Genomic DNA, 12,514 nt, shown 5'->3' on the forward strand with positions numbered 1-12,514 from the left:
AAATTAAAAGCTCAAATCATGTAACCCGTTTTTTATTTGAAGACAAATAAATCAGCACAAAGAACTATTCAAACAAAAAATGAATTTGAGCATTTGTTTCTTTTTGATTTCATATTAATCCATTTATGATTTGAGCTTTCTTTTCAATTTGTATGTTTGTTGTGGGATGTTTGAAGGATAAGTACTTTTTTTAAAAATGGATGAGATTACAAAAAAAATTGGTGGAAATTATGGGCGGCTGTGACCTAATTTTTTCCCACAGAATAAGAGAAGACAAAGGGGATATTTTGGTTTTTCCTTTTTCTAATTTTTTTTCCGATTATATGTGTAATTTCAATGAAAAGTATCCATTCACGCTCTTAATCAGTGTGTATCTCACGCATTTTTCCAACTCTGCAATTTTATTGCCACATAAGTTTGGTCAATGGTCAGAGGTATTTAAAATATTATGTTTTATTGAGTTTAAGTGTTCACTTGACAAAATTATAAGTAGAAGGGTCCAGTTTACGATCCAACACAAGTACAAGGGTCTACTAGACCCTTTTGCCTTGAATGTATTTTCAGATGGAAAAAGACTTCCCGGCTCACGGCCATTTTATAAACAGCTGGAAGGAATAATCTGCTGTTATTTCCAACTCCTCGATTAGGGCCACGGCCTGATCGGTGGTAACCTCTCTAATGGCTTCTTCTTCTCCATCATCTATGTCTCCTCCGATGATCCCCATGGAACTCCACTCACTCAATCGAGAGAAGCTCTTCAACTCTCTGCGTGACCACCTAACTTCATGCGCTCGTCCTCTCCAAGGCTTTGTTCTCCTGCAGGTTCTCTGTGCTTTCAGTATTTTTTTCCCCTCTTAACCTTCACTCACTTCAGCTTTCTCTTCTGACTTCTCTCGTTTCGTAACTCAAAATTTGAATTAGGGTGGCGAAGAGCAAACTCGACATTGCACCGATCACCTAGAATTGTTCAGGTATAAGTAATTATATATCTGTTTATCTGCACTTGCCAATGGTTATACTTATTTTTAGCATCTATAGTTATTGCGTGACAAATTGACATTTTATATTCTGTTATACCGTGATTTCTAACAAATGACTGGAAGAACGTAATAAGGCCTTTCACCATTCTTGGTCTTGATGTCAGCGTCACTGAAAATAACAGTAGTTGGAGTACCCCTAAATTTGATCGGATTTGATTTGTATAAATGGATACCACCATTGATGTCAAATATTACTAAGTGATTGCAGACCATAATTTAATTTATCCATGCATTCCTGTTGCAATTTTTCTCTCGTCTTGTTTATTTTCTCAATTACATTTCATTATAGAATTTCTGTAACATGCTTAGAATGAGCTTCAATGTTCTGTATTCTAACAATTATCTACTCAATGAGGAGAGTAATTGAACTATGTACTAACTTCTGTTGCTTGTAGACAGGAGAGCTATTTCGCCTACTTGTTTGGAGTGGAAGAGCCTGGATTTTATGGAACTATTGTAAGATATGATATAAATAAGAGTTTTTTCTTTCTTTCTAAAGATTCTTGGGTAGTCCTCAAATGTCTAATCCCTTGTTCGAGAAGTAGCTTATGATCTGGTAACTGACGTTGTCTAGATTCAATTGTATGTTTGTTTGAATTGATAGGGAGACTCATATTCTCCCTTTCCAGTGATTACATTGCTAAAACTTCTTCTTTGTTTTTTGGTGAAGGTGATAGCTTTTTGTGATGTCAATGTAGGTGTATAGGCTAAGAAATGAACTTAAAGATTCAATTATTTGGGCTTCTCTAGGATCAAATTTCCTCTTTCAAAGAGGTTTAAGGCACTTCAATCACTCCATTCTACTTATTGTTTGACTCTAGTCATCCTCAATGAATACTTTTATGCAATCATTTTTTTTTGAAATGGTAACAGAATTGTATTAAAATCACAAAAGGTTGTGAATGCCATAGTTACAGTGGTAGTGAGGCAAATTATAATCTAGACAAAAATTCTACAGTAGAACTTGTAATAGAAACTCATGGGTCGTTTGATAGAGTGTATAAGAATAGTACTGAATAGAGTGTATTAGTAATTTAACATTAGTCATGATGAGATTAGTTATGCAGCTTATGCTAGGATTATTTCCTATCCACTGTTTGGTTTGGAGTATTAAGAGCAGTCCTGTCTTTGTAGACTGTCTTGTACCAGGAATGCCTTCTTGGCTACCATCCAAACAAAGCATGCCACTTTGTAGGGTATCTTGGCCTTCTATATGTGCTTCCAAGGTCAATGTACATAAAGGTTGTTATCATTATTCATTCTGTGATAGATTGTTTTCATGAATATGTCCCAACTACCATATTCTATCTTGCTCTTGTGAGGTCCTAGTAAATAGATTAAGAGTGTTGTGGAATTCAGTGAATCTGTCCATCCATTGTTCAGGAAAGTTGGTGCTTCACCGCTTTAAGTGATGAAGCATAGCAATGCTAGGCTGCTGCACTCCGAAGACCTAACGTGGTGGAGGTGAAGAGAAGCGTTTGCTTCGAAAGATGAAGCGCCCTGATGCGAGAAACTATGTGAAGTGCTACTTTATGTTTCCTAAGTCTTAGAAAGTTGATTTTAAGGGAAAAAAGAGTCCCATTTAATATTTCGCGAGACCCACATTTGTTTGGCTTCTTCGAGCTGCTCCGCTAGGGTTTTTCTGGTCTTCTTCTTTTCCTTCAGGTGATTTCTCTTCTTCTTTCTGGTGCTGCTAGTGCTACAGTTTTTTCTCTTCTTTTTCTATTCTCATCTTTCCCCTATTTTTTTTTCACCTTCTGCTCTGTTTTTTTTTTGAATTCATATCTGTTTTGTTGTTCAATTCTGCAGTTCTGCTCTTTTTTTTTCTTCGAATTCAGCTCTATTTTTTTGTTCCATTTCTTCTCTCCTTTCTTCTTAAATGTTGTTGCCTTGCTGATTTTTTTTTTCACAGTGATTAAATACGTTGCTGCTTTTTTTCTTTTAATAGTGATTAAAATATAATGCTGATAAGTTCTCTTAAATCTTAACAACCAATAAAAATATCTGACCCAGCTTGGAAATGTGGAAAATATAATGCTGATTGTTTTAATTTGAACTTTTGGTTATATATATTATCTCTATTTATTTTGGAGGGAAGGTGGAGCCTAAGAAGGTAGCGCTTGCGAAGTTGGTTGAACGTAAGGATGAGGAGGAATAATGGACGAATGGGGTAAGGTATAAAGTGGTGAAGAACGAGGCGAAGTTAGCCGTTACGACTGCTAAGACAACAACTTTTGAACACATGTATGTGAAATTAGAGGACAAAGGCGGGGATAAGAAGTTGTACAGGCTTGCCAATGTGAGAGAAAAGTGGGCTCGTAACCTGGATCAAGTGAAGTGCATCAAGGATGAGGACGACAAGGTTTTGGTGGAAGAGACACTCATTAGACGGAGGTGGCAGTCATACTTTCATTAACTCATGAATGAAGAGAGGGACAAAAACATTATGTTGGGGGAGTTGGAGCACTCAGAGAGACATCTCAACTTCAGGTGTTGTGTCTCTCAACTTCAGGTGTTGTAGGTATATTAAGGTTGAGGAGGTTGAGGGTGTTATCCGTAAGATACGTAAGGGAAGAGCAATTGGACCAGATGGGATCCTAGTGGAATTTTGGAAGAGTGTAGGCAGAGTAGATTTGGAGTGGTTTACTGTGTTGTTTAATGTCGTTTTTTAGACGACGAAGATGCCTGAAGAATGGGGGTGGAGTGTGATGATACTGTTGTACAAAAATAAGGGTGACATCCAAAATTGAAACAACTATAGGGTTATTAAGCTGTTAAGCCACACTATGACAGTTTGGGGGAGGGTGGTGGAGATGAGGGTGAGGAGGGACGTGTCTATTTCCCTGAACCAGTTCGGATTCATGTGGGGGTGCTTGACGACAAAGCCATTCACCTTGTAAGGAGATAGGTGGAGCTGTTAAGGGGGAGAAGGGACATTCACATAGTGTTCACAACCTGGAAAAGACTTACAACAAAGTCCCTTGGGATGTTCTATGGAGATGCTTGGAGGCTAAAGGTGTACCTATTGCATACATTAACGCGATCCAGGACATGTATGATGGATCCAAGACTCTGGTAAGGATTGTGGGATGTGACTTGGAGTACTTCCTAGTTGTGATGGGGTTGCATCATGTATCAACTCTTAGCCCATTTTTGTTTGCCTTGGTGATAGACGAATTGCGCGACATATCCAAGGTGAGGTGCCTTGGTGTATCTTATTTGCGGATGACATAGTCCTGATTGACGAGACTCAAGGCGAAATTAATACTAAGTTGGAGGTTTGGAGGCAAACCTTGGAGTCTAAAGGGTTCAAGTTGAGTAGAACCAAGACATAGTACTTGGAGTGCAAGTTTAGTGACGTAACGACATAGGTTGGTGTAAAAGTGGGGCTTGATACACAGGTCATTTTAAAAAGGAAGTTTCAGATCTTGGGTCTATTATCCAAGGAAATGGGAGATAGACGATGATGTCACACATCGTATAGGTGCAGACACGTGCAGAGGAGATGCAATGATGCCCTAGTGCAGAGGTGTGAGAGGTTGACTATGGATGGTTTCAAGAGGTAGAGGTAGGTCGAAGAAGTATTGGGAGAGGTGGTTAGACATGACATAAAGCAACTTCAGCTTACCGAGGACATGACCTTAGATAGAAGGTTATGGAGGACACATATTAGGATAGGAGGTTAGTTAGTTAGTTGAGCGTTGTGTCACTTATTCTTCTTTACTATTTGTCGTACTATTAGTAGTATTACTTTTGTAGTTTCTTTGTCCTTTGAGTGGTTATTATTTTTATATTTTAATTATCATTCTAACTTGTTATGACTATGGTTTAGGTTGATTTGTGAGTTTGCCATTATTGTCTTCATTTACGTTATTTCTTCCTATTTTACTTTGGACTATTTTTTTTCTTGAGCTAAGAGTCTATCGGAAACAACCTCTCTACCTCTAAGGTAATGGTAAGGTCTGCATACATTCTACCCTCCATAGACCCTACTTTGTGGGATTACACTGGGTTGTTTGTTGTTGTTTTTTCTTTTAACTTGTGTGGCATGAATTTTATATCGAATCTCAAAGATTTGATCATCATTACTCTTGCGAGAGTAAGTGCTCTTAGTTGAATTCATCATTTAAGGAAATTGTCCAAATAATACAAGGTAATTTAAAAAAAAACCATAGAATTAAAGGGATACAATCAATACATATTAAGTTTGCCAGGTAGATTAGAATATAGTTTTGTTACACTAAAGATGAGTGTAAGGAGCTTTGCATAATATTCTAAACCATGTGAAAGATGTGTTTACAAGTTGAGGCTTCTAGGGAGTATGCGATTCTTCCTTTTTCTTCAAGTCTATTAATGTTTGATGTAAGGAAATTTAATAGATAGTAGCTGATGAACCTTATTGTCTAACTTTCTAATGCTTACAAATTTGAAGCATCCTTGAATATTGCTTTCTTAATGAAGGATATAGCAAGTGGGAAATCTATGCTCTTTATTCCTAGGTTACTGGCTGACTATGCTGTTTGGATGGGAGAAATACAACCACCTTCTCACTTCCAGGTAACTTTTCATTTTTCGAACTTGTATTTCATTGCTGATCCTGTTCGTCAAGTGTTTAAGGCAATGCAAGGATTTGATTTACCCTTTATTGGTCTTTTTCAGGAAAAGTACAAAATTACCCAGGTCTTCTATACTGATGAGATTAAGGAAGTTTTGCTTGATCAGTACCAAGCGACAGGAGCACCATTACTATTTCTCTTGCATGGGCTTAATACTGATAGCAACAAGTATTCTAAACCAGCAGAATTTCAGGTTTATGTTTTGTCCCATGAACACCAATATACTTCTTGCATGGGCTTAATACTGATAGCACAAGTTCTCTAAACCGGCAGAATTTCAGGTTTATGTCTCATCGTATTGTTTGCCAAGTCATTGCAAAGAATTATACAAAATTTACCATGTTTTTGTCCAGTTGAGCTGAGGGTCTTTCAGAAACAGCCTCTCTACCTCCACGAGGTAGTGGTAAGGTCTGCGTACATTCTACCCTCCCCAGACCCAACTTAATGGGATTTCACTTGGTATGTTGTTGTTGTTGTTGTCCAGTTGGTTCACATAGTTAAGCCAGATATGGTAGTGCTAGAGTAATTACTACACCTTTTAGGAATGGCTGAGGGCCATACTGACATACCAAGAATTCTGTAAAATGTGAGATCTAAAAAATTGTAGCTTGTCAAAAATTTTCTTATGGTCACTGTAAAGAGGAATCTTGGGCCTAATTCAACCTTAAAAGCTAGCTTATGAAGGGAGGATTGTCCAAGTCCATATAAGAGACCAAATTCCCATCCCTTTTACGTAATTGGAAGTCTGAACACTCCCCCGCACGCTCAGACCTCGTTAACTGGAGCGTGGACACTATAATATTGGGGGCCCAACATCAGTGAACAAAGAATGGGATGGGCCTAGCTCTGATACCATGTAAAGATGGATCTTGGGCCTAACTCAACCTCAAAAGCTAGCTTATGAAGGGAGGATTGTCCAAGTCCATATAAAAAGACCAAATTCCCATCCCTTTTACGATGTGGGAATTCTTAACAGTCACTACTTACATCCCAATGACGACAATTTTCCTATTTTAGGGCATCCCTAGGTGTGTGACACAATTCATTTGTTGGTCATGTTTCATGCAACTTTTAAAAGTTTTTAGAATTTAAATTTAAACTATGCTATGATGTTTTCATGGTTAAACTAAGTTTCTGACAACTACTTGGATGTAACTCCGCTAGTTCTAGCAATAGACTTAAGACACTACTTATCTCTGTGCTGATCATGCCTGGTCAAATCGCCTCACAGAAAGTGGGACAGAGGGAGTAATTTTCTCTTCGCTGCAGTCTGCTTATTTAATTTAGAATTATTGTAGTTATGATCTTGTCATTCTGTTTCACAGGATAAATTAAACACTGTTATCTTACTAAAAAGGACAAATTGGCTTGCTGGAAAACGAATTAAATAAGGGCAAAAAGAAAGAAAACGATTAAGCATTTGCTGAAGAAGCAATTGTGCGACAATTAGTGACGGAGACATATCTAGTGAACTGATGAGGGCAGGCTTCCCATTATTTCTCCCACGAATGATTGAAATTAGTAGACGGTAAAGGTCTGATTCTCAGAAGGAAGATACGGGACCATTGGGATAAATACATCTACCTGTCATTTTTTTGTCATCCTTATTGAGAATTCCGTTACTTGTGCGAAACTTCTACAAAAGGTAATTTTGTTGATAGAACCCAGGTTCTGGGACATATTGTAGCCAAAAAGTTCCAAATTACAGGCAGTGTAACGAGCTATGTAAATATCATGGCATTAGCATCGTAATTTACAACAGACATGTCACACCAAATGGCAAGTAAAAATAATGCATACTTGAGACTAGGAACTTCTTATTTTTCCCCGCGAAGATCCCGCGGTTATATTCCTTCTAAATTGTCCACCAAATATGTGTGGGTATGCTGTTCCATAGGGTGATTTGCAAGTATGACTTCCATAAGGGGTGGTCTGGAACTTTTGGCTCCACTAACAAAACTTCTTTAAAAACAAACCCCGCTTAAGAAAATCTGTTGGAAAAAACTTTTGTTGCCCATAAGGCCTAAGTTGTTGGCATAGATTAGTTTTGCCTATAAAGCAGGAGTTGAAACTTTCCAGTAAGTCAGAGACCGTGAACCTACTCAACTGACCACACATTTAGCCTTAAAAGAAAAAGTTGCATGTGTTGCTCAATTGTTCACAATTTATGATGAGCAACACTTGGTACTATTCATTCTACCTATCGTGTTAAATTAGTCACAGTCGTGAGATATTGACAAAAATTACCTGTATTATTCAATTGCTTACAACTTGTTCCACCACTTTATTAAGGAGCCATTCTTATAATACACAAAATAATATTCTACGCCTTTGTATGTTGTTAAATTACTGTTGAAAAGATACAATTGAATTTAATCATGATTACTTTTTGAAAAGTAAGTCAGTCAATGCAACTGAAAAATCTTGTCCAATAGGCAACACATTGTACTATCTTCAATCTCTGTAACTTACTGAAATGTCCTGAAGTTCTGCCTCATAGGTAAAACTAACTTATGAGTATACTACAATATACTTAGGTCTGATGAGAAACAAAGTTTTTGCACAACAGATTTTCTAAGTTGAGGTCATTTTTTGAAGTTTTTTGTTAAGCAGGGACAAAAGTTCAAAACCATCCTTTATGGTATCCTATTTTTGCTATATAAACTGTTACATTCTGGGATCATTTGTTTTGTTGGTGCCTTTCCTGTACCAGCACTGAAAGTTCCAATCGTGAGTTCGTGACCTAGGCATAGACCATTTAAACTTCAGAGTGTTGAGGAACATATCCCCAACTTTGTGAACTTTGAAGTGACTTCGCAATGGAGAAATAAATGATTGACGTCTTCATATTGCTCCTGAAACAACAAACATGCAACAATTCTGAAAACCGTTTTTCTGAAGGTTGTGTTAAGTCCTACATGCCCCTTCTACAACCAGCCAAGGAACGCACCTTATTTCGTAGGGAGCCTTGTTCTTTCTTTAGGGAACTTCATTTAAGAATAGCCTTCTGTATGGAGGAGATGACAATGGGGTCACAACTCACAAGCACATTTTTACTGATCATGGATGCTAGAATCTTGATCAATGCCTTATATATATCTCATTGATACTTTTTTTCTTCTGATGATTTTAGTTGTGAATCATTACGGTCACCCAACTGGTTTCTTCCCTTCTGAAAGGGTCTGAAGATTTCACACCTACAGTATGCAGATGGCACATTGGTGTTCTGTGAGGTGAACTGGGACCAAGTGAGAATGCTGAGGATCATTTTGAAGCTATATCTAGTTCACACATAAACTGGACCAAACGTTTTCTTTATCCGGTAAATGGGGTAAACCAGTTACACTCTTTAGTCAGATCCTTGGAGGAAAAGTTGGTGCCCTGCCTGCTGAGTTTCCAGGGATGACTTTGGGAACCAAAAACAAGTCAAAGGACATTTAGAATGGTATCATGGAGAAGTGTGAGAAGAAATTATCTATTGGAGGAGTAATTATTTGTCTGTGGGGGTCGGCTAATTCTGATAAACTCTGTATTAGATGCCATGCCTACTCACTTGATGTTCTTATTTCCTGTCCCAGTCAATGTGAACAAGAAATTAGACTATCAGAAGAAACTTCCTCTGGGAAGGAAACAGTAACAAGAAATGGTTTCATCTGGTAAAATGGGACTCTCTTACAGTCAGCAAAAGGAAAGGGGGATTGGACATCAAGAACCTTAAGATTCAAATAATAACTTACTGATGAAATGGTAGTGGAAATTTGCAGATGAGGAGAAAACACTCTAGGAAGAGATGATTCTAGACAAGTGTGGGAGAGAAGGAAGATGGACTACAAAATGTTTTAGTAGTTCATATTGAATTAGTCTGTGGAAATCAATAAAAAATCTTCGGCCAGTGCTCAGGGAGAAATCTTCAATCAGAATAGGTAATAATAGGAAGACATTATTTTGGGAGGATAATTGGTAAGGCCAAGGACTTCTGTAGCAGTGTTCCCCAGATATGTTTGTACTTTCTTTACCTTAGGAGGTAACTGTAGCTGATCTATGGAGCATTCACGGGTGGAATCTCATTTTCAGGAAACCACTTAATGACTGGGAAATCAAGATTTTAGTAGAATTGTTAGAAGTTTTGGAACAATTCAAGGATCTTTCTACTGCTGAAGATTCTTTAAGGTGGATAGTGAGAGACAAGGTAATTTTACTGTCAAATCTGCTTACAAAGCGTGCAACACTTCCAAATTTCAAATTGAAGAGTGGCCATGGAAGTTGATATGGAAGGTGAAAATACCTTACTTGGTTGCATGTTTCACCTGGTTGCTAGCCAGAGGATCAGTGCTCACCATATATAACCTTAGTTAGAGAGGATATCCTTTCTGTTCTAGATGTTTTTTTCTGGAGAGGAGTTGGAGACTGTTCCACATCTTTTTCTTTGCACCGTAAAGTGACTTTACAATTGTGGAAAATGTTTCTCATCTTCAGGGGTATAAGTTGGGCTATGCCTTGGAACATTGTAGATGTTCTAGCAAGTTGGAATAGAGAAGGTGCCAACTCAAGCCAGAAGGAGAGACGGAAGGTCATTCCAACCTCTATTTAGTGGACAACATGGGAAGAAAGGAACAAAAGATGCTTTGACAATAAATCAAGTCATATCCAGAAGATAAAGTTGAAGTGTTTGGTACTTTTGTATTTTTGGTGTAAAGGAACATGTGTAGAAGATCATGATTCAATATCTGATGTTTTAGACTCCTTGTGGATGATAGAGGAGCTGTAAGTTTGGTCTCTTTACAGTCCTGTATTCATGGATGATTATACAGTCTTTGGATAATCTTACTATTCATATAAGATATGTTACCTGTTTCAAAATAAATAAACAATGAGTACCATATTCTTACATGTTTGTTTGTAAGCAGTTATTTAGTGAATGATGATGGTAGTTCGAAGCTATCCATAGTGTCTAGCTATCTTGTCATTTTTCCTGTCCAATAATATCTTTTGTCAATTGCTTTTTCAAATTTGGAAAGATGACATTCAAACGAAATCCATGCCTGAAGCAGTTCTAGTTGGAGTTCAAACTCCTACAGTGGTTGTTGACTTGTTATGCCTGTGGTCTGTACAGGGTATTGAGAAGTTCCAGACAGATCTAAACACATTGCACCCTATCCTAACTGAATGCCGTGTTATAAAGTCCAACTTAGAGCTTGCTCTCATTCAATATGCCAATGACATAAGCTCTGAAGCTCATGTTGAGGTCAGTATTGTTCTACTTTTTCATGGGAAATTTCATTTAGTCTTCTTAATTTCATTATAATATCCTGCATATTTAAGTTACCAGTTTCAAAAAAAATAAGATCCTGCATATTTTCCTAATTATATCTCGTACTTCTCTTATTGGGTACCTGCAACTTTAAAATATTTTGTCAAAACAGCCCACAAGTCTTTGGTTTAGTAGAGCCGCTAAGGGAGTGGCTCCAGCTATAGATAGGGTTAAATCTGCAGGGGTCATGCAAATACATAGGCCCCTTCCCTTCTCTTTTGGATAAATGGGGTGGTTTAGAAGGCGTTTTCTGGTCCACTTTTTTCTTAAGTCACAGTCATGTCTCTTGCCCCCAGTATAGTGACTGCTTCCATGTGTTGCTCGAATTTCATCGGTGTTCATCCATCTTCATTCCAAACAAAGGCAAGCATCTCCATTGAGTGAATGTAACTACTATGCCGTGAGCTGGTTAGATGCGTGGGACAGAGGACTCGTAGTACTTGCTAGTGCGGCTATGCAGTAGAAGGGAAGGAGCCTAAATCAACCCTTTTTTTTTCGAGTGTAGTGCGTGACATGTTGGTTAGGTGTATATCATGAGTTTAGGCCTTGTTGTGGACGAAATCCTAGTATTTAATGGAGAAAGGTAGAATTGCAGGCCCATTCAGTGTTTTGGACAGCGAAAGGCGACAAGGGTCAACCTCGCGACGGCTCGCCTTTTTGAATTGAGGCACCAATTAATACCAAAGACTTGAAATATTTAATTGCATATATAAATATCCAAAATCTCAATAACAATAACATATTAACAAATATTTCAATTCAAAAACTAATAGTAGATAGTAGATAGTGAAAGTCCAGAACTTGAATTACTCAATAATTCATAAGACAATTGACAAACAATACCAGAAATCTAAAAGTCTATTCTTCTTCAAGATTTTCAAAATCTTGAAATTCAGCATCCATTTCATTATACTGCTCCTCATTTTCTCCCTCCTCAGATTCTTCATCAATTACTGTCCAAGTCCTACTTGAACTTGTAAATGTAGTTTGTACTACTTTGCCCTTGTCAAGTGCCCTTGAACTTGAAGAAATTCCCCTAAGACCATAGATATTCTCGTTAGCTCCAATTGTCGTAGCAACAGTACCCCAAGTAAGATCACCTTCCTCATATACTAGTTCATCTTCCTGATCTTCGGGGAATCCAACTAACCTTTCATTTGACTCATCAATATTATCCAAGGCAATTGCATTAATGGTATCACGAGCCTCATAACAACGTTTTAATGTTCTATTGACTTAATGTACACTAGATCATTGAGACGTGATAGTGCAAGCCTATTTCTCTTCTTGGAATGAATCTGCACATAAATTGTAGATAATAATTAATAGATACTAATAATAATATAATATGGAAATTAGGATAGAAAATGTTCTACTTACGTGTTCAAACACACTCCAATTTTGATCACATCCGGATGAGCTACAAGTTAGACTTAATATTTGCTCACTCCAATATGGATTAATCTTGAATATGTCACCAAACATCAAATTGATGCAATTAGCAGCACATGGAGTCCAATAAATGTGTGTGTATGCGCCCATCATCA

General features: G+C 37.5%; 1 protein-coding gene across 2 annotated transcripts in view; it reads left to right on the forward strand.

Annotated features, from left to right (window-relative positions):
- Positions 1 to 605: 605 nt before the first annotated feature.
- LOC125824206 (uncharacterized) overlaps positions 606 to 12,514 on the forward strand; it is a 32,275-nt gene continuing 20,366 nt past the window's right edge. Inside the window, exons 1-6 of one of the 2 annotated variants that reach the window (XM_049503562.1) lie at positions 606 to 822; positions 922 to 971; positions 1,436 to 1,496; positions 5,502 to 5,597; positions 5,700 to 5,849; positions 10,770 to 10,901. In XM_049503562.1, coding sequence (XP_049359519.1) covers positions 679 to 822; positions 922 to 971; positions 1,436 to 1,496; positions 5,502 to 5,597; positions 5,700 to 5,849; positions 10,770 to 10,901 — 633 coding nt within the window. In that variant the 5' untranslated portion in view covers positions 606 to 678. The remainder of the gene's footprint in view (positions 823 to 921; positions 972 to 1,435; positions 1,497 to 5,501; positions 5,598 to 5,699; positions 5,850 to 10,769; positions 10,902 to 12,514) is intronic. The other variant, XM_049503561.1, reaches the window with a different exon arrangement.

The sequence above is a fragment of the Solanum verrucosum genome, unplaced genomic scaffold (genome assembly GCF_900185275.1).
Source record: "Solanum verrucosum unplaced genomic scaffold, falcon-dt-bn FXZP01000017.1, whole genome shotgun sequence".
Classification (NCBI taxonomy): Eukaryota; Viridiplantae; Streptophyta; class Magnoliopsida; order Solanales; family Solanaceae; genus Solanum; species Solanum verrucosum.